We start from the raw sequence: 23701 nt of genomic DNA on the forward strand, positions 1-23701 counted from the left end.
AACAAGCCAGGACAAGCACACCCACTTTTGAGGAGTCCACTTGGTACAACCTCTGGTGTCCAATAGCTTTCCTCCCTCCTCAGCCTGGCTAGAAATTTGAGGCAGCCAGAAGGATCCCATGTATAATATGGAGAGTGGGTTAAACTTTCATGTCCTTGCTTCCAAAGACTGTTGGTGCGTGAATTTTAACAACAATTTTTTTCAATTAAAAGATCTGGCCAATGAAATTTATTTTTCTTTCTTAAGCAAATGTATTAAACTTTAGTATATCACACTTTCCTGATATTATCCAAACACTTTGTATTCCAAGTTGAATAAAACAAGCATCTGCATTTTGATTTAACCCTTCTGTTTAGTTTTAAACTAAACTGTCCTATGAAAAATTAAACACAGCAATTCTGGCCACAAGACAAAACACCACAAGACAGGACATAGAACACAGAACAGAATTCCTATTGTGCCTGTAAATTCATGAGATGTTGAATTGCTTTTCAGCTGGCATCAGTTTTCTCTGATTTTCTGAAAGACAAAAAGAACACAGATCTACCCCTTCTGGGCAGTCAGTCATTGCTTAAAATATTTCCTTTTTATACAAATACCCTTGTTAATTGCAGGCAAAACAGAGGAATTACCCATATTTTCTTGTATTTGTTTCATAGGCAGCCCAGGTTTCAGTGGCTTTATCAGTTAGGTAATTTACATTAAAACAAATGCTTTCCGGCTTGCTTTTGGATCCACAGCTTAAAGACTTTTACTTTAAAAGGGCACAATAAACTTTACCAGACTTTTGATTGCCTTTTACTTTTAACTCCTGTTTTCACAACACACAACTCTAAAAAGGAAAACACCAACCATTGTAGCCCCTTAGAGTCTAATAGGATCTTAATTAAGTAGCACTATATATTTACATTCCTTTATACATTTGGGCGGTTAAGTTCCAATAAAACCCCTTATGTTCTTTTAGCTAATTTGACTAAATTTTTCAGAGCCAAATGATTTCAATCACATAGTCTCTTTGCCTGGATTTATTTACAGACATTTCTTTGAAAAAAAGGCCCATTTTCCCTTCAGAATGGCTGCAAAGAAACCAAAAATTCTTTTTCTTTAGCATAATTCCCTCCAGCAACTACAGAGTTCACTTCTCACTTTCTTTCCTTAAATCACTTGCTTATTTTCCAAAACGACACCCCAATCAACTCAGATTTTACCATTCCAGGTATTATTTCGGGATTTACGTTTCCCATTCCTGTAATTATTTACTCCTCTTTTTTCACTACGCCCTCCAAGTTTCTAACCTGTTTTCCAATCTCTCTATCTGTTGCCTGCCCGCTTGGGCTCGATCCTGTTTTTCTCTCCGAACTGTCCCTTCCATGAGCACCAGCTTTGTTCCACTACCAATTTCACAAGGAGGGTGGGCTTCTTAACTAGCCCCCAGCCCTCCTGGTCTCTTCTCTTAAATATTCTCACTCACAAGGGCTACCCGAGTCCTCCCCCGGGAGGCTTGTCACCTGGACAGAATGCACGGCCAATTGACGGTTTAACTATATAAGTTCCTCTTATGGCAGACACACTGTTGTTACGGCATATGCTGAGCACAAAAGGTTAAATTTTGACAAGTCTCTGAAGGACTGGTACTTGCTTAGCCAGTGATTCCTTTTCTGCCTGGAAGTCCTTTCTTAAGGCTTGCAACTGGTCCTGGGCGTAGGTCAGAAAGCCGAGGGAAAGCCGGAGGAGGGGCAGAAGCAGGCATAGCACAGAGCGGGGCTGGAGACCCCTGAGATGAATAAGAAAAGGAGGAGGAAAGAGGACGTCCTTCTTTTGGCTTATAATTATACCATACAAACAAATAATCCATTTGTCCCGGTCTAAGATCCACCAAAATATCTCTTAAGGAATCCATCCTGTCTGCGGAAAGAGTTCCATAGGCTGGCCAATCTTTAGTCAGGGACAAATGAGTGGTGAAAGCTGGCCATTGAACCTGACATAAATTATTCATTTTTGATTTAGTTAAACCAGTAGTTCCAGAGATTCCCTTCCAATCTCTGAGTATCAGAGACAACGGGACGTCCCCTTGGCATTTACTGCCAAATTGTCCCATCCTAGGTGGAAAGGGGACTCAAACCCACAATCCCCAACTCTTATTATCAAGCGATCGCTTACCTCTCCAGGGACTCGAACCCTGAAGATCTCCTCCAGGGACTCAAACCCCGAAGACCTGAATCTGGAGCCTAGTCAACCGGTAGGTGGACGTTGCTGGATTTCTATGGGCTCCTGCTGGTTCACAGAACACGCCTTATCGCCGACGCAGGGATCAGATCACTGGCAAGGCTCCTCGAAACCGGAAGATGTACGCTGCGTTGCTTTAGAGTCTGACCCCACGCCGGAGAGTCAGACGGGTCCCGGCGGAGTCGCCAAATTGTTGTGGACTCGAACCCAAGATGGCACGGTTCGTTGTCTGACCGGAGAGAGACAGGCAACACCAGCAAGGTCCGAACTCGAAGCTCTTTATTGAAGAGTGTACACAAAAACAGAGAGCAGCCCGTCTCCAAAGAGAACCAGCCAGCCTCGAAGTAAAACTTCTTTTTCTTTAGCATTTTTACCAATTTCAACTAACATGGGGTGGGGTGGGCTGCTTTATGAATAAATCTGTGTCGCGACGGGACTGTCTATAAAAACCTATGAGTTTTACTTCGAGGCTGGCTGGTTCTCTTTGGAGACGGGCTGCTCTCTATTGTTGTGTGCACTCTTCAATAAAGAGCTTTGAGTTCAGACCTTGCTGGTGTTGCCTGTCTCTCTCCGGTCAGACAGACAACAAACCCTGCCGACTGGGGTTCAAGTCCTCGACAGCAGGAAACAGCTGATCACCTCCCCCATTTAATCCCTGAGCCCAGCGCCCTGGGGGATTCGGGGAGGGGAGGAGTTACCAGCCCCAGGGACACTCCCCCTGTAGGGAACAGCTCCAGATAAGTGGGGGAGCCCAGTCCAGGGGCTGGTGGAAGATGGGGGTTGGGATCAGGTCTCTAGAGTGAAGGTGGGGCCTGGCACAAGTGTCCTTCTCCTCATCGCCATGGCAGGGGGATCCCGGCTGGGAAGGGAAGGGAGAGGGGGGAACTTCAGCCAGGCAGAGGGAGGGGCTGGAGGAGTTTCTCTCTCTCCCTTCCCCAACCTGTGGCCCATCACTTCAGCAGCCAGGGCTGCAGAGTCTGATCGGGGCTTTTCCTCCTCTGCCTGGGGTTTGCTTAGACAGCTGGATCCTTGGGAGCCAATTAAGGCAAACTGTAAAGAATGGGGCCAACAATCCTCAAAATTGGTGGATATTCCAATACTTCAATTCACCAAGCCAGCAACAAAACAGCTTCTACAACGCTTTACCGGCTACACAGAGGCCAAAGCACGGCTCCCTTAAAGCAACCCCGCCTTGGGTTCCCTCCCAGACAGCCCAGTGAAATATGATAGGGATTACGGAAAATCTGGTTCATCAGATAAAAAGTTCTATAAATCCCAAAGGATCAGACACATCACCCACCAAGTTAATGAATACTTCAGTTCTTACCCAAATACACGCTTGCAGCCAATCCTCATTAACTAAACTAAGATTTATTAAAAGAAGAAAAGAGAGAATGTATTGGTTAAAAGCTCATTATACATACAGACATGCCTAGAGTCCTTAGGGCCGTTTCATAGTAGAGATGGTGTTTTAGAATTGCAAAGAATCCTTCTCAGAATCATTTAATCACGTTCTAGTCCAATGTCCAAATGTTCACTATCAGGGCAGTGAGGATGGGACGGAAGATCTCAGTCTTACGAATCAAACGCCCCCCACCCCCCCACCCCCCTGAATAAAGCTAACAAAGATCTGAGAGAAAAGGATCAGGTCCCAAAAGCTTTTCAAGAGATTTTTGCAGCCTCCGGTCAGCACGCAGCCCTTGGGTGAACAATAGGCTGTTGAAGTAACTGTCTAGTTCCTAAACATCAACGGTAATTAATTATAGGCATTAACGTAAGACATTTATCCATAAAGCAGTTCATAGAGAGTTTACCAGAAATAAAAAAAGAGGCAATGACATTACGACACACAAATTTCATCTAAATGTTAATATTTCCCTTTGATCTCTAAATTAACAGAATAGAGCCCTAGACAGGAACCGTTTGATTATACTGTTAATCTCTAACAAGATATAGGTAAATATAGACTACTACAGTTACCATCTTCTTCCAATTCTTTAACAATACAAGTTTACATTTCAGTCTATCTAACGTGGAATAGCCATCAATACCATTTACACACTTTTCGAATGTGTCTCTAAAGGTTGAATCTGGGTCAATTAGCCTGAAAGTTTCTTAACCCTTTCAGGCCATGTGTCACAGAAGTTTAGATCCTGTGTGGATTCTCTCATGTTTAGTGAGGTGTGATATCTGTGTGAAACTTTTCCCACAGTCCAAGCACTTATGGGGTCTCTCTCCTGTGTGGATTGCCTGATGACTAACAAGGGCTGATCGCCGTATGAAACTTTTCCCACAGTCCAAGCACTTATGGGGTCTCTCTCCTGTGTGGATTGCCTGATGTTTAACAAGATCTGACCTCTGTATGAAACTTTTCCCACAGTCCAAGCACTTATGGGGTCTCTCTCCTGTGTGGAATGACTGATGTTTAACAAGGTCAAACCTCCGAATAAAACTTTTTCCACAGTCCAAGCACTTATGGGGTCTGTCTCCAGTGTGGGTTGCCTGATGATTAACAAGGGCTGATCTCCGTATGAAACTTTTCCCACAGTCCAAGCACTTATGGGGTCTCTCTCCTGTGTGGATTGCCTGATGATTAACAAGGTCTGACCTCCATATGAAACTTTTCACACAGTCCAAGCACTTATGGGGTCTCTCTCCTGTGTGGATTGCCTCATGTTTAACAAGGTCAGATCTCCGTATGAAACTTTTCCCACAGTCCAGGCACTTATGGGGTCTCTCTCCTGTGTGGATTGTCTGATGTTTAACAAGGTCTGACCTCTGAATGAAACTTTTCCCACAGTCCAAGCACAGATGGGGTCTCGCTCCTGTGTGGAATACCTGATGTTTAACAAGGTCTGACCTCCATATGAAACTTTTTCCACAGTCTAAGCACTTATGGGGGTTGTCTCCTGTGTGGATTCCCTGATGTTGAAGAAGGGATGAGCTTCGTGTGAAACTTTTCCCACAGTCCAAGCACATATGGGGTCTCTCTCCTGTGTGGATTGCCTGATGTTTAACAAGGTCTGACCTCCGTATGAAACTTTTCCCACAGTCTAAGCACTTATGGGGTCTCTCTCCTGTGTGGATTGCCTGATGTCTAACAAGGTCTGACCTCCGAATGAAAGTTTTTGCACATTCTAAGCACTTATGGGGTCTCCCTCCTGTGTTGCTTATCTGATGCGTAATCAGTGCTGAGTTCTGATTCAAACAGTTCCCACACTCGAGGCATTGATAGGGTTTCTCTCCCTTGTGGCTTCTTCCATGGTTATTAAAGCTTTCCCCATGGTCCAAGAATTGAAGTGGTTTCTCTACAGTATGGATTGTCTGAAGTGTAAGAAGGTGTGGTCTCAGAATGAATCCTTTCCCACATTTGAGGCAGTGGTAGGGTTTCTCTTCCTTGGGGTTTGTCTGCTGGGCTGTGGGATCCTTATCTCCTCCCCTACATTTAATAGATTCCTCCTCTTGCTCCCTTGGTTGGTTTCCCAGCAGCCTCTCTGACCTGTGCCAATTTCCCCAGGCTTCCCTCTGCTCCAAGCACTGGGATGAATTTCCTTCAGCTCTTCCCATAAAGGTACCCTGTGGTTCCACTTCCCCAGGAACATCCTTATGATGATTGCCCTCCTCCTCCTCACTCCCTCGCTCATCACCTGCTGGGAGAGAGACAATCCAGACAGGAGTCACTGTGCAGGGGAGAAAGAGGAATAGCACAGAGGGAAAACCCAACACGCTAACGCTGTGAAGACTAAGCAATTGGATTCTTCCTCCACTTCCCACCCAAACATTCACAGGGAAGGAAAGATGGGAAGGAAACTCCTGGAGCTAACAGGCTGGGTGGAATGGTGTGAATGATATCTTCTGACTACAGCCCTGCTCTGGCTGAGATGAGGAAGAACTGAGGGCTCTTACACTATATTTTTGGGATTCTCAACTTTTTCCTTCATTTGCCAGATGGTTTCTGTGTCAGTCCTCACCTGTGCGGGTGCCTCTCGTGATCTCTCTTTCCTCGCAGGCCTGGAGATCGGGCACCCACGGCTCTTCCCCTCGTTCCAGCTGGGCAATCAGGTCAGGTTTGGGAATGGGAAATCCTGCCCAGGGGGTGAAATCAGACCAGATCAGGGTGCATGGAGGATTGGGAGAGTGTCTGTCACACAGGACATTCCGTGAGTGGAACCTGTGGCCATGCTCTGCTGGGGGAACATGGACTCCATCAGGACAGGAATCTGGTCCCTGAGCCCCCTTGGAAGAGGCAGACGTCTGGGGAGGTGAGTGGAATTGTTACGCCCTCACAAGGAGTTCCCAGGATCTGTGCGCTCTGGGGCCTTGCTGATGCACACCCAGCTCTGGAGTTAGACCCCTGCCTATTTCTAAACCTGCCGAGCCCAGAGTCTTCCCCAGGGCTGGAGCTATTCTCAAGAAGGGAAGTGAAGAGGGATTTTGTGTGTGAAGAAGAAACAATACAGAGAGGACGATGAACAACTTCTGCCCCATTGAAAGCTGGACGGGTGGGGAGGGTTTAGCATGTCCATTAGATTTTGACACCCTTGGTGAGGGTATGGAGGTGCAAGTCTCTCTCACACGGCAGCTGTGCATTATGGAACCCATTCCCCTTCAATCTAACTGACCAGGGAAGAACCTGACCAGAGTCAGAAAAGCAGACCTCACAGCTTCTAATAACTGAGGGGACGGGAATCCCTTACCCAGCGAGGTCACCGTCTTGTAGTTCTCCTGCATGACGTCCCTGTAGAGGGCTCTCTGAGCGGGGTCCAGCAGAGCCCCCTGCCCCTGGGTGAAATACACAGCCACCTCCTCGAAGGTCATCAGCATCTGAAACAACAGGAGTCCCCCTCTCAGCACCTGCTGCCCCTGCCACAGTCCAGCTAGTCACATGGGAAAGGAAGAAAGAAAAAGAAAAACATCTTGGAAGCTCTGGGAGGACCAGAGTAGCAGAATCTCACCCACACCTTGCTCAAAGCAGCCAGGAGGCTTTAGGGGGTGGGGAGAAGGTGAGAGCTCCTTGTCCTCCCCAGCAGACAGAGGAGGGCAGAGTCTTCTCATTTACCATATGCCTGCCAGCCAAAGGCTGATATAGGTAGCAGAGCTCTGAGCAGGGGACAGGAATCCCAACAGCTTCCCTTTGTATTTCACAGCAGCCTCTGGCTAGTGGGTCCAGGCTCTGGCACTGGAAATGTTCCCAGCCCTGCCCAGGGGGTTTGTTTCCTGTTTGAGAAATGGGGGAATGTTCCCCGCCAATGGGCTTGTTCAGAAAATCAGCTGGTTTCTCACACCCTGTCTCCTCCCTGCCTCTCCCTCCCGCTGCCAGCAGCTCCCTGAAAATTCCCTACCTGAGCTGGCTCCATCACAGACATTTCCCTTTCCTGTCTCCCAGATGACGGGACGGGGACGATCCGGAGCGAAATGTGGATGTGATTCCTCAGCCTGTCAGGGCAAGAGGGGTGATGGGGGAGGTTTCAGAAGGGGCTTGAGTCCATTTCTCACCCCGATTCCCCCCAGGCTCTTTCCCTGGAGCGAGGCACTCTGGACTCTGCCACGCTGGGAAGAAACCCAACTAGTTTATTACCACCCAGGCCAGGCCCCTCCCTGCAGAACTAAACCCATCGAGGTACTTTTAAACTCTCCCCGTAACACCATCTCTGAGCCAAACTCTGGAAAAAGAGCAGACTCAAAGGAGCTACTTTGGTGGATTTCTCCTGACATTTTCATGTCACCCCCTGACATTGTCGTGTCACCCCCTCTAACTCCCACTCTTCCCCCAAGTCATGTGGTGTTCAGCGGAGTCAGGAACTGGTTTTCCTCCTTCAGCTCCTCGCCTTGTTCCCAGGAGAGTCAGTCTTCCCAGGGGGATGCAGAGAATGGATCTGGGCAGGGCTGGGAACCTCCCTCCCCACTTCTTGCTCCTGCTGCCCCTTCCAGTCTCTCCTTTCTCCCTTTTTATCATCTTCCCTCGCCCTGGGAGAACAAATGACTCCCCCATTGACATGTGCCTTTGCTCTCATTAGGCAGATCAGCCACTGCCATGGCTAACAGGGGTTTGAACCTGGCTGTGCCCATGAGGGCAGCAGCTCTGGGACTTGCAGACACACAGGGAGCCCCCTCCCCACATAGGCCAAACTCACCAGCAGGTCCTGGAAAGTGGCCCTTTGTGCAGAGTCACTTTCCTGCCCGGCCTCAGCCCTGTCCCCGGGGTCTCCCCATCACCTGCAGGCTGCAGCTCAGGGGCTGGTGTCGTCAGAGCCCGGGGCTGCCCCAGGGGCTGGTTCCAGCCACCGGAGAAATTCCCCACCTGGGCTGGGCACAGAGAGGCTTTAACAAAGGTCTCTCCTCTGCTGGGTAACAAGCAGCGTCTCAGTCTGGGCTCCCAGGTCTAAATGCAGGAGGCAGCAGCTTCTGACCCAGGGAGCTCCACTCCAGAGCTGTATCCTGAGCAGAGAGACCCACGGGCCAGCCTCCTCCTCTCCCTCAGCCAGACCGGGAGCCCTCTGGTGGCAGCAGCTCATGCCTGAGCCTCCCTGTCCTGCCCCTGCAGCCCCCAGGGACATGCAGGCGGAGGCGGATCCCGCTGGCCCGACCGCGCTCAGAGCCAGCAGTGACTCCGGTCTGACTCCGGTGTGGTTGAGATCTGGATCCTGCCTGGAAATCAGACCAGGGCCCTGGGCAGCCCCGAACGCTCAGGAGACAGACCCCACCAGCACGGGTGTGTCTTTAACAAACTGGGGGGAGGCTGGATATTTGCCCTGTAGTTTCTGAGCCGTGAGAGGATAGTCTCCTGCCCCCGCCCAGCACAATGTTAGTTTGACCAGTTTAGAGGAAAAAATGTCCGTCTGGCTGCTGGGAGGGGCAGCCCCCCACCCTGTCCTACCCCATGGGGCGGGGGAGCTGCCTTGTATTTCTCCCCACCCCTCTGCCTGCTCCCTGCCCCCGGGCGCTCCCCTCCCCAGGCCTGTCTCCTGTTGCTCTCACCGTCCCCTCCCCACCTCCCCCCTTTCCCTCGCAGTGCCCCCCAGTCACATTTTCCTTCTCTTCCAGCCTCGTTCCCCTCAGCCCCATAATCCCCCCCCCCCGATTCCCCTGCATCGCCCCATCCTCCCTGCCCCCCAGCCTATCCCCTGCGTCCCCATCCAGGACCTTCTGTCGCCTAACGCATCCCTGTTCCCCCCTCAATCCCCTTCTGCCCACACCCGCCCCCCTTCCGTCCCCTCCCGGCTCCCCCGCCTCTGCCCCACACATGTCGCTGTCCCAGCCCCCAGCACGGTGCGGGCTGGCTCCCCCCGCCCCGCACACACCGGGGGCTGGCGGCAGCTTTCCCGGAACCAGGGCAGGGAATCGCAGCCGGCTCCGCGGGGAGCAGCCTGGGGACAAAACCGCCCCCTGCTGCCCGGGTGGCACCGCTCCCGGGGCGGGGGCAGGTCTCTCTTACCTTCCCTCCGAGCGGGGCCCCCCCGGGGCAGGGGCCGGGCCGGGAAGGGGCCCTGGCCGGGCTGGGGGCTCTGCCCTGGGAGAGGCTCCCGGGGAGCAGCGGGCAGGGCCCGGCTGGAGGTTCCCCTCTCCCGGCTGCAGCCCGGGCTCCGGGCTCCCAGCACCAGCCGCCGGGGCTCCGGGATCTCGCCGGGAGCCAGAGTCCCCGCAGCGGCTGCGAGTCACTTCTGGGCCGGGCCTGAGCCCCGCGATCCTCCCCCCAGAGCCGCCCCCCAGCCGCTCCTGGGTCCTAGCGATCAACCCACCGCGCTGCAGCCCCCTGCCCCAGACACTGCCTCCCGGGGCCCCCACCTGGCCTGCGCTTGGCCAGCTTCTCTCAGCATTAAGGGGACATCCTGCATAGAGGCTTCTGTTGCCATGGCTCAGTCTCACTTGCAGCCTCCCTGCAGGAGAAACCCGGGCACAGGCCACCAGCTGATCAGTCCCTGTGAGACTTGGAAAACTTCTCGCTTTGGGCAGGTTAAGGCTTTGCTTTGAGCTGCCTCTCCGGTCACAGGCCACCAGCACTGGTGCAAAAGGTGGCGTTGACTGGACGGGCTGAGCCAGAAAGCAAAAGGAGAGAGAGGAGAAGTAAGGTGGGGAAGGGAAATGATGCGGGAGGGGAAGGGTGACAGCAGACCCCCAAGTCTCATATCCCAGGGGGAAGTTCAGGATTTAGCCAAAGTCAGTGGAGTTGAGGATGTCCACTGGTTCCCCCTCTCTGGTTAGCCTTGCTCAGGTCGTCTTTCAGCATCAGGATGATGAGAGCCCAATGGTGCCATGCTGAGTCCCAGGGGACAGCGGGTGTCAGGCATACCCTAGGGTACAATTGGGACTGTTGAACTGCTGATTTCTCCACCCCAGGGCATCTTTCACACTGCTTCCCTGTGTGAACAAGAAACCCCTCTAGGCTCTTCTCCCACACAGCCACCAGCCTTCAAAGTCACTCCCAGCTACACAGGACTGAGTGCAGCCGCTCACAGCCGCTCATGAAGTAAACTACAGAGCAACACCAGCCAGTTCCCTAGTCCCGGCCTTGCACCACAGAAACATGAGTCTCATAGTGTCCAGCCCTTTCACTGTGCTGTACAGGCTCATTAGTTAGTTTGTCATCTCCACAAAGGATGCTGATCAGACAACAGCCTTGTTCTCTGAAGTGAAATTCCCCAAACACTTCGATGAAAACACACTGGTTTAGATAAAACAAGTTTATCAACCCCAGAAAGGTAGATTTTAAGTGGTTACAAGTGACAAAGGCGTAAAAGGTTGGAATTGATTACCGCAAAAATAAAAGGTAAACACGCATCTTAAATCCCAAACTTTACCACGCTCAGTAAGATTTGTACCAAACAGCTTTTCTCAACCCGCCCGATGTTGCAGACAGTTTACAGTTCTTAGCATCCAGGCCGACTTCCTTCCAGCCTTGGTCCACCCTCCCCAGTTCAATGCTCCTGTTTTTGTCTTTCAAGCCATCTTGTTGCCTTCTGTAAAGATGGGAGAGGAGAGGTGAAAATGGAGGCAATTCTCCCTTGTGCTTTTATACCACTCTTCTCTTTGAGGTTCACCCCCAGATGTAGGGGGCAGGCGACAATCAGTCTGTGGCACATGTGAGCTTCCAACCATCCTTCAGGTGAATTGCAAATTTCTTGTTCACGACTCCCCCAACTCCACTGGTGAATGGCTGGCTAAGCAATTAATGCCCACCTAGCACCTGGCTCTCAGGAGCGAATCTGTGGGCGTTTTCAAGATTTACAGCAGGGATCTGAAACTCAATTTACCTTAGGGCCAGGGCTAGTCCTCAACTCCTCCCAGCGGGCCAATAATGTCACTGAAGATGGTGTTCAGAAAAGACAACGTTTGTATTGTGGCTTTGATTTCAAATTTCTTAGAAATAATAAAACTGTCGTACAACTTTATACAGTTCTTCGCATGCCAGAGTTTGTAGTGTTTTCAAGACACCTGGCAACGCTTCAGTTCTGTCAGTTTGTGGCTGCTTGGCCTCGGTGACCGGGCCGTTGAAGCTGTCAGGACTGCAGCGAGGTGGACATCAGAGAGTTGTGTCTGATATTTGGACTTGTTTATATTCATTGTGGGGAAAAGTGATGCTGCCTCCATGGCTGACTCTGCCCGGCGACGAGTGATGGTGTCACTGTCCCTCTCCCGCAGCCAATGGGATCTGCAGGGGGCGGTGCCTACAGCAGACATTGCCAGCCGCGTGTCTGCCGGCATCTCTCCTCCGTGGGCCGCAGTGGGGAGGTTCTTGGGCCGCACATGGCCCACAGGCCGGGACTTTGAGACCCCTGGTTTACAGCATGTTTCAGTAACAAACATATAACAAAACCTCATAACATTGACACACACATTTTAACAGGACAATAATATTCAACAGACAATGACTTTTCAGAGGATCATAGAATATCAGGGTTGGAAGGGACCTCAGGAGGTCATCTAGTCCAACCCCCTGCTCAAAGCAGGACCAGTCCTCAATTTTTGCCCCAGGTCCCTAAATGGCCCCCTCAGGGATTGAACTCACAACCCTGGGTTTAGCAGGCCAGTGCTCAAACCACTGAACTATCCCTCCTCACAAGACATACTTTGTGCAAGATTTATCATCATTTTGTAAAAGTGGGGACCATAAGAGCGTAGACCAGTGGGTCTCCAATTTATTTCCTCGGGCCCCCTTCTTTGTGTCCATGGACATTACGCCCCCACCCTCCCAAGTACATATACCGCCACCCAGCTCTGAAGGCAGAGCGGAGAGCAGCGGCTGCTGGCCGGGCGCCCAGCTCTGAAGGCAGCATCAGCGCCAGAAGCAGCCCAGAAGGAAGGGTGGCCACGTGAAAAGTGATATTCCTCAATATCGCTGTTCACAGCAGACTTATCACCCCCTTGCCACCCTGACTTCTCTGCTGCTGCTCCACCTGGAGCTGACAGCCCGAGCCCCTCTTCCTCCAGGTGAGGGATAGGGCAGGGAGGAGAGCCCGAGCCTGAGTGGCACAGCTCCAGCTGTCCCTTTTATCCCCGCCTTCCAGATGTGCATAGCCCTCCGTCGTGAGCCGCAGCCACCCGGGGCAGACAGCCGGTGCTCTTAAAAACCCCCACCAGAGACATTGGTCGTGCCTCCCATGGGAGGCCCACCCCATAGTTTGAGAGCCACTGGTGTAGATAGTCACAGTGGGGATTCGCAGCCAAGATGGTAACGCTCGCTCCTTTACGTCCCCGGGATCTCCAGAGAAAATTTCCAAGCAGGAGAGTGAAGCAGATCCTATTAACATTAAGCTTTCAAAACACACGTGTGTAGTTTCAGCTATAACATTTCCTCCCATTTCCAGTCTTTCAGCCCCTAGCCCCAGTGATTGCAATGGGACTGAGCTAGAAGTAGGCAGGTGGTGAGGTTGTGAGAACAGGGGCACTGGGCTGAAGCCCAGCTCAGCGATCAGAATCATCATCGCACAATGTGTGACTGTATCTCCTGCAAACAGACCTAGAGGCCAGTATCTGATTCTCCCCTCACAACAACTTCACACTGGTGTAGACAGGTCACGTGGCCTAGTGGAATTACTCCTGCCTAGCACCTGGGTGAGGGAGAAGGGGATGAGCCCATGAGCTGTCAAAGTGTTCCTGATTTGTACTGGGGTCAGGGAGAGGGGCACAAGACTTAAGAGAGTTTTATCTCTAAGGGGAGTTTGAGGAGCCTGTGACAGGGCAGGGATGAGGTTGGCTGGGTGACCTCCCTGTGCATTTCCATTCCAGACCACGTCTGCATTGCTTTAACCTTTCACCTTACCTCTGCAGTTGGCAGCCATTTCATGCAAAACAACGGAGACCGGGAGTGGGAGAAACTAAATTCTACTTTATTATTTAAACAGACAAGCAAAAGACAGACTCCTTTCCCCACCCCCAGCCCAGCCCAGTTCAGTCCCAGCCCAGCCCACTGCTCCACCCAACTCCCCCATGCACGAGCAACATCTACACATGGGGAGAAAAGTGCCGAGAAGCCATGAAGAATGATGAGAACCCATCACAAAAGCAAACACCCCGAAAGCAGGGAATCCAAAGAGCTCAAGTTAGAGGGATGCAGTGTGAGGTGAGTGGGGCAGAGACAGTTGCTATCGTCCCCGCACAGGGCACAGTGGTAGATGGGGAGGGGTGAGCAGCTGGTCTCTATGGCTCCTCATCTCCCTCTGGCTTCCACGATGTGAGTCTGCCTGGCTTCAAAGCTGCCCAGGTCCCCTGACACCCCTGGCCTTCTCGTCTCGGCCCAGCCTTGTCTTCTCAGCAATCAGGAGATGCTGCCCCCTCCACACAACATTCCTCTTGGGCAGGACTCACAACATTATACAATTCAGGTAGGGCTTGACCCGACACTCGCAGGATAATTCCTGTGTCTCTCTGGCTTTGATGCAGCAAGTTCACAGTTCTCAGCCTCAGCTGCCTGGCTCTGAGGAACAAACCCAACAGTTTCCCAGCTCTGTTCATATCCATCTGCCACCCTCTACCCCTCCTGACTGTGTCTCACATCACTGCAGGGACCAGGCAGTAACTTGCTTCCCCATTTCAGTGTCTGCCTCTGGGAGTGTGAATCTAGCTCACACCCTCAGCCATTGTTCACTGTCATTGTTCAAAGAAAAAAAAATCACACAATAAGGGTAGAAAAAGTTCAAAATTAAATTGAAAAGGACTGTTCTGGCAAATGAAAATTTGCCCCATGAAGCCTTCAGCAAATCTGAGCTACTAATCTAATATCCAAGTACAGTAACTCCTTGCTTAATGTTGTAGTTATGTTCCTGAAAAATGCAACTTTAAGCGAAACGATGTTAAGCTAATTCAATTTCCCCATAAGAATTAATGTAAATGGGGAGGGGGGGGCTTAGGTTCCAGGGAAAATTTGTTCACCAGACAAAAGACTGTATTTTATATAATATATATCTATATATATATCTATATGTATATATATACACACACACACACACACACAAAGTATATGTTTTAAACAAACCATTTAATATTATGCACAGCAACGATGATTGTGAAGCTTGGTTGAGGTGGTGAAGTTAGAGGGTGGAAGGGGGTGGGATATTTCCCAGGGAATGCCTTACTGCTAAATGATGAACTAGCACTCAGCTGAGCCCTCAAGGGTTAACACATTGTTAATGTAGCCTCTCACTCTACAAGGCAGCACAAGTGGAGGAAAGAGACACAGCATGGCAGACAGAGACACACACTGTGTGTGAGAGATGAGCATTGCCCCTTTAAGTACACTGACCCAACCCTAAGTACATTGCCTTTTTAAGTAGATCAGCAAGTTGAGACAGCAACTGCTGCCAGCAAGCTCCCTCTGTCCTGAGCCCTGTTGTGTCCCTGCCCCAGCTGTGTAGAGATGTGGTAAGCGGGGGGCAAGAACAGGGGGGAGGGGGACAACCTGACATTTGCCCCCCTCTTCCCCAACCCCCTCCCCCCCCCAGCAAGCAGGAGGCTTCCGGGAGCAGCTCCAAGGCCGAGGGCAGGAGCAGCACATGGCAGTGTGGGGAGGGACAGCTGAACTCCAGGTAATTGATAGCCTGCTGGACGGCTGCCACACAGGGAACTTAGGGGAGCGGGGAGCTGATGGGGGGCTGCTGGTCCACCCTGGTTCCAAGCCCCCACCAGCTCGCTCCAACGGGCTGCTCTTTCTGCAAGCAGTGGACAAAGTAGGCAGCTGCCGAACAACTTTATAAGGGAGCCTTGAGCCACTTTAAACGACCATGTTCCCTAATTAATCAGCAATGAAACAACGTTAACCGGAACGACTTTAAGGGAGGAGTTACTGTATGTGACCAAAAGGTCTTCGGGAACAGAGAAAAAGCCACAATGCAGGGCGAGTTACAACACACTTTCATATTCAGAAAGTGAAGTTCCAGAGAATCTGAAGACTCAAAATCCAGACAATAAGTGAACCCATTTTCTTCTAAAGGGGCTAAACCTGCTTGACTTCTCACCTCATGACCACGTGACCACGACCACAGTTGGTCATGTTAGTTACAAAAGTTTTTGCATCATCTTAATAGACCAAAACCTCACAAACCAGCTTCCCGTCTACAAATGATCTGGACTAGCCCAGACAAAAACTGGAAGCAATTTTACCAAGAAAGGCAAATGGGGATATAAGATCAGAAAGGTCAAAATGTGCTTTGAGGTTCATTTGGATTCCCTTCCAGGTCTGTGACCCTTCTTTCTCCAGCCCTCAGGGATCTGACTTAGGATCATAGACATCAAAACTGTGATTCCAAGGCATGGAGAGCCAGGGACAGGGTGGTAAATGACACCGTCGGAGGTGGAGGGGTAGAACGGGGACAGGATAAAACTCTCCATTGCTGGGACAGAGGCTGCTCTGTTGAGAGTGGAGTGTGACGGTGCTGGGGGAAGGAGGGAATCCCTCAGTCTCACCCTATCACCCTGAAATAGCACAGAAGCTAAAACACCACATTTCACTGTCCCTGCTCCCATTCTTTAAACATGTTTTTTAATTCTGGCCCATAAGGGAGAAAATGTACGAACACTAAATGCTTTTCAGTAGGGCCTGGAGTAATGTGAGACTATCTGGGAATGAGACAATCCAGCCCCACAGGGGAAACTCAGGGACTAATGATCACTGCTAATGAGGGAGGGCGAGGGGGAGAGATCCGAAGAGATAAAATGCTCCAGGTGAGTTTGTCACACTGTCTGGAGTGGTTCACAACTGGGCATGCCGACCTCCAGGCAGACTGGCAGAAAACCGGGCAGACACCCCCCCAAGCTGCTGGTTCATCCTGTAATTAGATTTCACCAAGCCAGTGACAAATGTGAACTCCTGGATCACTATCCCAGTCTTACCCTAGACTCACAGACAGTCCCCTTAGACTCTCCAGTCTGTCTTGCCACTCAGAGAAACTGGACTTTGTGATGAAAGGTCACTTACACCAAAAATCACATCACGTCGCTCCCAGTCCCAAGAGACTAGGCACTTACCCCAGAGCAATTGGTATCCTAGATCTTACACCAAAGACAACGCTGGTAGCCAGTTCTATAGTAAATTAAGTAAAGGATCATTAGTTAAGAAAAGGAAGTGAGAGTTATGGAGAGGTTAAAGCAGGTAAGATGCATGCCCAGGTGAGTCACACTTTGTTACTCCAAAGGGTGGCAGTGATGTAATAAACTGCCAGTTTCCCAAAAGTCTTTTCAGAGCATCCAGATTATCCCTTGGGGTCTCAGCTTTGTATCTGATACACTTCCCTGTAAGAGTCCAAACAGTCCAGAGATCCAGGATCTTTCTTTAAATCCATACTTATAGCTTCTTCTCACAAAAAACAGGCTGACAGGGTCACTACCCACGTTGGCTCTTCCTCTGATGACAGAGAGCGAGGAACGCATTTTGAGTCTTTGACCTCCGGTCATAACACACAATGCCCACTTGCGTTGAAATTAGCTTTTTTCTGTTTAAGTTCATTTGCATTCCACAAGGCTTCTTCCGCATTTGATGGGTTATTTCGTTACAGGGGTATACGCAATGCAAAATATTCACTACTACATTATAACAAGATATAGTTAAGTGAAAACAATGCAAGTAACATCCCATTGCTTTTCATGAAGTTTAAACACCAAATACACTCTTATATATTTAACCATCTCTTTAATCTAGCCTAATACACAAGTGAATTGGCCTAGGGCTCTGGCAGGAGCTGGCATCTGGTCGGCCAGTGTCACACAGTTTACACCACAAAATCTGGTGCAGGGTCATAGAGATACTCTGGCTGATCCCGATCACATTTTCTACCATAGACAGACGCTCAGAAGCTGATGCTGCGGAGGCAGATGTGGGATCTCGAGGCCTTCCACAAAAGGCCCTGTGGGAATCAGCCCCTCTCAGCGGCGCTGTCTGAATGCAGAAGGGGCAGGGGGAAGGGGCAGAGGAGGCTTGTGAGGAGAGGCACCTCTCTACCCCTGTGCTCTCCCTCGCCCCTTATCCATGAAACCCAAACACTCAATACCCCAGCACCCAGCTCCCCCTGCTTCCCAGCTCCACCAGCCCCAACCATTCAATCCCCAGTTTCCTACCCCAGAATCCATCACCCTGGTCCCTCAATATTTGATCCCCCAGAACCCAGCGCCTTGGGGGATTTGGGGAGGGGAGGCGTTACCAGCCCCCAGGGGAGTGAACAGCTCCAGGTAAGTGGGAGAGCCCAGCCCAGGGGCTGGTGGAAGATGGGGGGTGGGGACAGCTGTCTAGAGTGAAGGTAGGGCCTGGCCCAAGTGTCCTTCTCCTCATCGCCATGGCAGGTGGATCCCGTCTGGGAGGGGAAAGGAGGGGGGGGAACTTCAGCCAGGCAGGGGGAGTGTCTGGAGGAGTTTCTCTCTCTCCCTTCCCCCACGTGTGGCCCATCAGCTCAGCAGCCAAGGCTGCAGCAGGGAGGAGGGGCTGATGGGAGCTTCTCCTCTGCCTGGGGTTTGCTTAGACCAGGCAGAGCCAGAAGGTCACTGACCAGCTGATGCTCAGCTGCTGCTGGATCCTCACCCCAGCAATGGGCTGCTGGATCCTTGGAAGCCAAACGTCCCTGATGTGTGTGGGAAATGAGGAAATGGGTTGGTCTCCATGGCCAGCCCCAGTCAGGGCACTCAGAGAATTTCCTGGCTGTGTGGGGGCGTCTCTGATGTCCCACATGGTGTTAGCTCCTCTCGGAGCATTTTCCACACTGAGAACATCTCAGCGGTTTCTTCCCTGTGCGGATTCGCGGATGTCTGATACTCTGGGAGCACCAAATGAAGCTTCCCCCATGTTTAAGGTCGCTCCGTTTTGTGGATCACTGATGTGTGAGCTAGGATTGAATCTTTTTCCGCAATCAAGCTGTTCCTGGGGTCTCCCACACCTTTGTGAGTTCTTAGATGTTTAGTAAGGTACGAGCTCTTCCTGAAACTTTTCCCACAGGCCAGACATTTATGAGGTTTATAGCCCGTGTGGATTCTCTGATGTATAATAAGGTTCGATCTCTGAATGAAACTGTTCCCACAGTCCAAGCACTTATGGGGTCTCTCGCCTGTGTGGATTGCCTGATGCCTGATAAGGGATGATCTGTTGGTGAAACATTTCCCACAATCCAAGCACCCATGGGGTCTTTCTCCTGTGTGGACTGCCTGATGTCTAATAAGGGTTGATCTCTGAATGAAACGTTTCCCACATTCCAAGCACTCATGGGGTCTCTCTCCTGTGTGGATTGCCTGATGTCTAAGGAGGGCTGATCTGTGCGTGAAACTTTTCCCACAGTCCAAGCAGTTATGGGGTCTCTCTCCTGTGTGGATTCTCTGATGTATAACAAGGGCTGATCGCTGGGTGAAACTTTTCCCACAGTCCAAGCATTTATTGGGTCTCTCTCCAGTGTGGATTGTCTGATGGGTACTAAGGGATGACTTCTGACTGAAACATTTCCCACAATCATGGCATTTATAAGGTCTCTCTCCTGTGTGCATTCTCCGATGTTTAGTAAGGTAGGAGTTGTTCTTGAAGCTTTTCCCACAGTCCAAGCATACGTAGGGCTTCTCTCCTGTGTGAATTCTCTGATGCACAATCAGGTCAGAACTGAGAACAAAACTTTTCCCACAGAGGAGGCATTTATAGGGACTGTCTCCCGTGTGGATTGTCCGATGTTTAGTGAGGTAGGAGTTGTTCTTGAAACTTTTCCCACAGTCCAAACATTTATAGGGCTTCTCTCCTGTGTGGATTGTCTGATGGGAAATAAGGTTTGTTCTCTGAATGAAACTTTTCCCACAGTGGAGGCATTTATGAGGTTTATTCCCAGTATGAATTCTCAGATGTCGAAGAAGGTGTGAGCGCTGAATGAAACTTTTCCCACAGTCGAGGCATTTATAGGGTCTCTCTCCTGTGTGGATTGTTTGATGTGTACTCAGGGCTGATCTCTGTGTGAAACTTTTCCCACAGTCCAAGCACTTATGGGGTTTCTCTCCTGTGTGGGTTTTCTGATGCATAATAAGGGTGGTCTTCTGACTGAAGCAGTTCCCACACTCGAGGCATTTATAAGGTCTGTCTCCCATGTGGATTCTCCGATGTTTAGTAAGATTTGAGCTGTTACTGAAGGTTTTCCCACACTCCAAGCACTTATGGGGTCTCTCTCCCATGTGGGTTGCCTGATGTGTAATAAGTGCTGACGTCCAATTAAAACATTTGCCACACTTGAGGCATTGATAGCATCTCTCTCCTGTGTCGATTCTCCCATGGGTATTAAAGTCTGAGCTGTTATGGATTGTTTGATGTGTAACAAGCTGTGATCTCAGAATGAATCCTTTCCCACACTGCAGGCAGTGGTAGGGTTTCTCTTCCTTGGGATTTGTCTGCTGGGCTGTGGGATCCTTGTCTCCTCCCCCACATATAATAGATTCATCCACTTTTTTCCTTGGGTGGTTTCCCAGCAGCCTCTCTGACCTGTGCCAATTTCCCCAGGCTTCTCCCTGTTCCAAGCACTGGGAAAAATTCCCTTCAGATCTTCCCACAAAGGTCCCTTGTGATTCCACTTCCCTAGGAACATCCTCATGATGATTCCCCTCCTCGTTCTCACTCCCTCGCTCATCACCTGCTGGGAGAGAGACAATCCAGAAAGGAGTCATTGTGCTGGGGAGAAAGAGGAATAGCACAGAGGGAAAACCCAACATGCTAATGCTGTGAAGACTGAGCAATTGGATTCTGCCTCCACTTCCCAGCCAAACACTCACAGGGAAGAAAAGTTGGGAAGTAAACTCCTGCAGCTAACAGGATGGGTAGCAAGTCATGAGCGATATCTGCTGACTACAGCCCTGCCCTGGGTGAGATGAGGAAGAACTGGGGGCACTCACTCACACCACATTTTGGGATGCTCAGCTTTTTCCTTTATTCCCCAGATGGTTTCTGTGTCAGTCCTCACCTGTGCGGGTGCCTCTCAGGATCTCTCTTTCCTTGCAGGCCTGGAGATCTGGGACCCACGGCTCCTCCCCTCGTTCCAGCTGGGCGATCAGCTCAGGTTTGGGAATGGGAAATCCTGCATAGGGGGTGAAATCAGACCAGATCAGGGTGCACAGAGGATTGAGAGAGCATCTGACACAATGCATCCGATGAAGCGAGCTGTAGCTCACGAAAGCTTATGCTCAAATAAATTGGTTAGTCTCTAAGGTGCCACAAGTCCTCCTTTTCTTTTTCTGACACAAAGGGCATTCCATGAGCTGAACCTGTGTCTGTGATGGGGGATCATGCAATTCAAGAGGACGGGAACATGGTCACAGAACCCCCTTGGGAGAGGCAGATGTCTGGGGAGGTGAGGAGAATTGTCATGCCCTCACTAGGAGTTTCCAGGATCTGTGCACTCTGTGGGCCTTGCTGATACACACAGAGCTCTAATGTTAAATCCATTCCTATTTCTAAACCTGCAGAGCATTCCCCATGGCTGGAGCTATTCCCAAGGAGGGAGGTGACCAGGGATTCTGTGGGGAAATGAGAAACAATATAGATAGGACAATACATGGCTTCTGCCCCTTTGAAAGCTGGAGGGGTGGTGATGGTTTAGCATGTCCATTAAGTTAGTCCCATTGGAGAGGGCACGGAGATGCAAGTTTCTCTCACACAGCAGCTGTGCATTATGGAGCCCATTCCCCTCCGATCTAACTGACCAGGGAAGAACCTGTCTAGATTCAGATATGCAGACCCTGCATCTTCTAATAACTGAGAGGACAGGAAACCCTTACCGAGCGAGGTCACCGTCTCATAGTTCTCCTGCATGACGTCCCTGTAGAGGGCTCTCTGAGCGGGGTCCAGCAGAGCCCCCTGCCCCTGCGTGAAATACACAGCCACCTCCTCGAAGGTCACCGGCATCTGAAACAACAAAGGCCAGAGACAGAATCTCACCCCAGGTCTCAGACCAGCCAGACACCTTGTTCCCCCCGCACATGGAGCAGGGCAGGGTCTTCTCATTTACCACACGCCTGCCAGACACAGGCTGATACAGGAAGCAGAGCTCTGAGCCGGGGACAGGAACTCCAAAAGCTTCCCTTTGTATTTCACAGCAGCCTCTTCCAAGTTGGTTTAGGCTCCAGCACTGGGAGTCTGGTCAGTTTTCGCAGCCCTGCCCAGGGTGGCATTTCCTGGTTTAGAAATGGGGGAATGTTCCCCCCCGCCAATGGGCCTGTTCAGAAAATCAGGTCCCGGGTTGAACATATCATGGCAGGTTTATGACACCCTGTCCCCTCCCTGCCTCACCCTGTGTGTTTCCTGCCCCTCCTCATCTGCAGCACCCCTCCCCGCTGCAGCTCCCTGAAAATCCCCTACCTGAGCTGGCTCCATCACAGCCATTTCTCTTCCTCGTCTCCCGGAAGACAGGACAATCTGGAGCGAAATGTAGATGTGATTCTTTAGCCTGTTGGGGCGAGAGGTGCGATGGGGGAGGTTTCAGAAGGGGCTTGAGTCCATGTCACAGCCTGATTCCCCCCAGGCTCTCTCCCTGGAGACAGACTCTCCGGACTTTGCCATGCTGGGAAGAAACCCAGTTAGTTTACTACCACCCAGGCAAGGCCCCTCCCAGCAGAACTAACCCCACCAGGACATCATTAAACCCTCCTCATAAGAGCATCTCTGAGCAGAATGTTGGAAAAAGAGCAGAATCAAAGGAGCCATTTTGGGGATCCCCCTGACATTGGCCCAGAGGGCAGCGCATCCCCCCAGCACTCGTCTGGGACAGGAAGTGGCTTTTGCTCTGTCAGCTCCTCACCTTGTTTCCAGGAGAGTCAGTCTGCCCAGGGTGTGCAGGGAATGGATCTGGGCAGGGCTGGGAGCTGGGAACCTCCCTCCCCACTTACTGTTCCTGCTGCCCCTTCCAGTCTGTTCACTCTCTGTTTCTATCACCTTCCCTCTGCCGTGGAGAACTGACTACTGTCCTGTTCCCGTGGGCATTTGCTCAGGGGTTTGAGCATTGGCCTGCTAAACCCAGGGTTGTGAGTTCAATCCTTGAGGGGGCCATTTGGGGATCTGGGGCAAAAATTGGGGATTGGTTCTGCTTTGAGCAAGGGGTTGGACTAGATGACCTCCTGAGGTCCCTTCCAAGCCTGATATTCTATGATTCTATAGTGAACAAACATTTAATGCACACAAAACACTGTGAAGGGTGTAATGCTTTCTAGACAGTCTTGGGAATACCTTGTAAACACAAGCCATTAGGCAGAAAGTCTGTCTTTGTCCCTTGGTCTACACTAGGAGTTGAGGTCGAATTTAGCAGCGTTAAATCAATTTAACCCTGCACCCGTCCTCACGACGAAGCCCTTTTTTTCCGACTTAAAGGGCTCTTAAAATCGATTTCCTTACTCCACCCCCGACAAGGGGATTAGTGCTGAAATTGGCCTTGCCGGGTCGAATTTGGGGTACTGTGGACACAATTAGACAGTATTGGCCTCCAGGAGCTATCCCAGAGTGCTCCATTGTGACCGTTCTGGACAGCACTCTCAACTCAGATGCACTGGCCAGGTAGACAGGAAAAGGCCAGTGAACTTTTGAATTTCAATTTCCTGTTTGGCCAGCGTGGCAAGCTGCAGGTGAGTGCAGAGCTCATCAGCAGAGGTGACCATGATGGAGTCCCAGAATCGCAAAAGAGCTCCAGCATGGACGGAACGGGAGGTACGGGATCTGATCGCTGTATGGGGAGAGGAATCCGTGCTGTCAGAACTACGTTCCAGTTTTTGAAATGCCAAAACCTTTGTCAACATCTCCCAGGGCATGAAGGACAGAGGCCATAACAGGGACCCGAAGCAGTGCCACTTGAGACTTAAGGAGCTGAGGCAAGCCTACCAGAAAACCAGAGACGCGAACGGCCGCTCCGGGTCAGAGCCCCAAACATGCCGCTTCTATGATGAGCTGTGTGCCATTTTAGGGGGTTCAGCCACCACTACCCCAGCCATGTTGTTTGACTCCTTCAATGGAGATGGAGGCAACACGGAAGCAAGTTTTGGGGACGAGGAAGAT

At 50.8% G+C, this 23701-nt stretch overlaps 2 protein-coding genes across 2 annotated transcripts; both read right to left on the bottom strand.

Annotated features, from left to right (window-relative positions):
• Nucleotides 1-2939: 2939 nt before the first annotated feature.
• LOC140897874 (uncharacterized) lies at nt 2940-21951 on the bottom strand. Its single transcript, XM_073311067.1, has 4 exons — nt 21439-21951; nt 20625-20738; nt 18618-20300; nt 2940-5417 (listed from the first exon to the last, which is right to left on the bottom strand). Exons 1-4 carry the CDS (start codon nt 21662-21664, stop codon nt 4363-4365), a joined length of 3078 nt encoding a protein of 1025 aa, XP_073167168.1. The 5' UTR covers nt 21665-21951; the 3' UTR covers nt 2940-4362.
• LOC140897870 (zinc finger protein 707) lies at nt 5794-9742 on the bottom strand. The gene is made up of 4 exons (XM_073311063.2): nt 9662-9742; nt 7569-7662; nt 6924-7050; nt 5794-6311 (listed from the first exon to the last, which is right to left on the bottom strand). The coding sequence occupies exons 2-4, from the start codon at nt 7590-7592 to the stop codon at nt 6187-6189; spliced, it is 276 nt and encodes a 91-aa protein (XP_073167164.1). The 5' UTR covers nt 7593-7662; nt 9662-9742; the 3' UTR covers nt 5794-6186.
• Nucleotides 21952-23701: the final 1750 nt, after the last annotated feature.

Source organism: Lepidochelys kempii, chromosome 14 (assembly GCF_965140285.1).
Source record: "Lepidochelys kempii isolate rLepKem1 chromosome 14, rLepKem1.hap1, whole genome shotgun sequence".
NCBI classification, from domain to species: Eukaryota; Metazoa; Chordata; order Testudines; family Cheloniidae; genus Lepidochelys; species Lepidochelys kempii.

What these genes read in the sequence shown, in the direction of transcription:
- LOC140897870 (XM_073311063.2), bottom strand. Translation starts at nt 7,592, where the DNA reads ATGTCTGTGATGGAGCCAGCTCAG. An exon ending in CTGTGATGGAGCCAGCTCAG is followed by an intron (nt 7,051 to 7,568) that starts GTAGGGAATTTT and finishes CTGTTGTTTCAG; the next exon opens with ATGCTGATGACCTTCGAGGA. An exon ending in CAAGACGGTGACCTCGCTGG is followed by an intron (nt 6,312 to 6,923) that starts GTAAGGGATTCC and finishes CCCCCTGGGCAG; the next exon opens with GATTTCCCATTCCCAAACCT.
- LOC140897874 (XM_073311067.1), bottom strand. Translation starts at nt 21,664, where the DNA reads ATGAGAAGACCCTGCCCTGCTCCATGTGCGGGGGGAACAAGGTGTCTG. An exon ending in TGAGACGGTGACCTCGCTCG is followed by an intron (nt 20,739 to 21,438) that starts GTAAGGGTTTCC and finishes CCCCCTATGCAG; the next exon opens with GATTTCCCATTCCCAAACCT. An exon ending in TGGGAAAAGTTTCAGGAAGA is followed by an intron (nt 5,418 to 18,617) that starts GCTCGTACCTTA and finishes ATCAGAACTCAG; the next exon opens with CACTGATTACGCATCAGATA.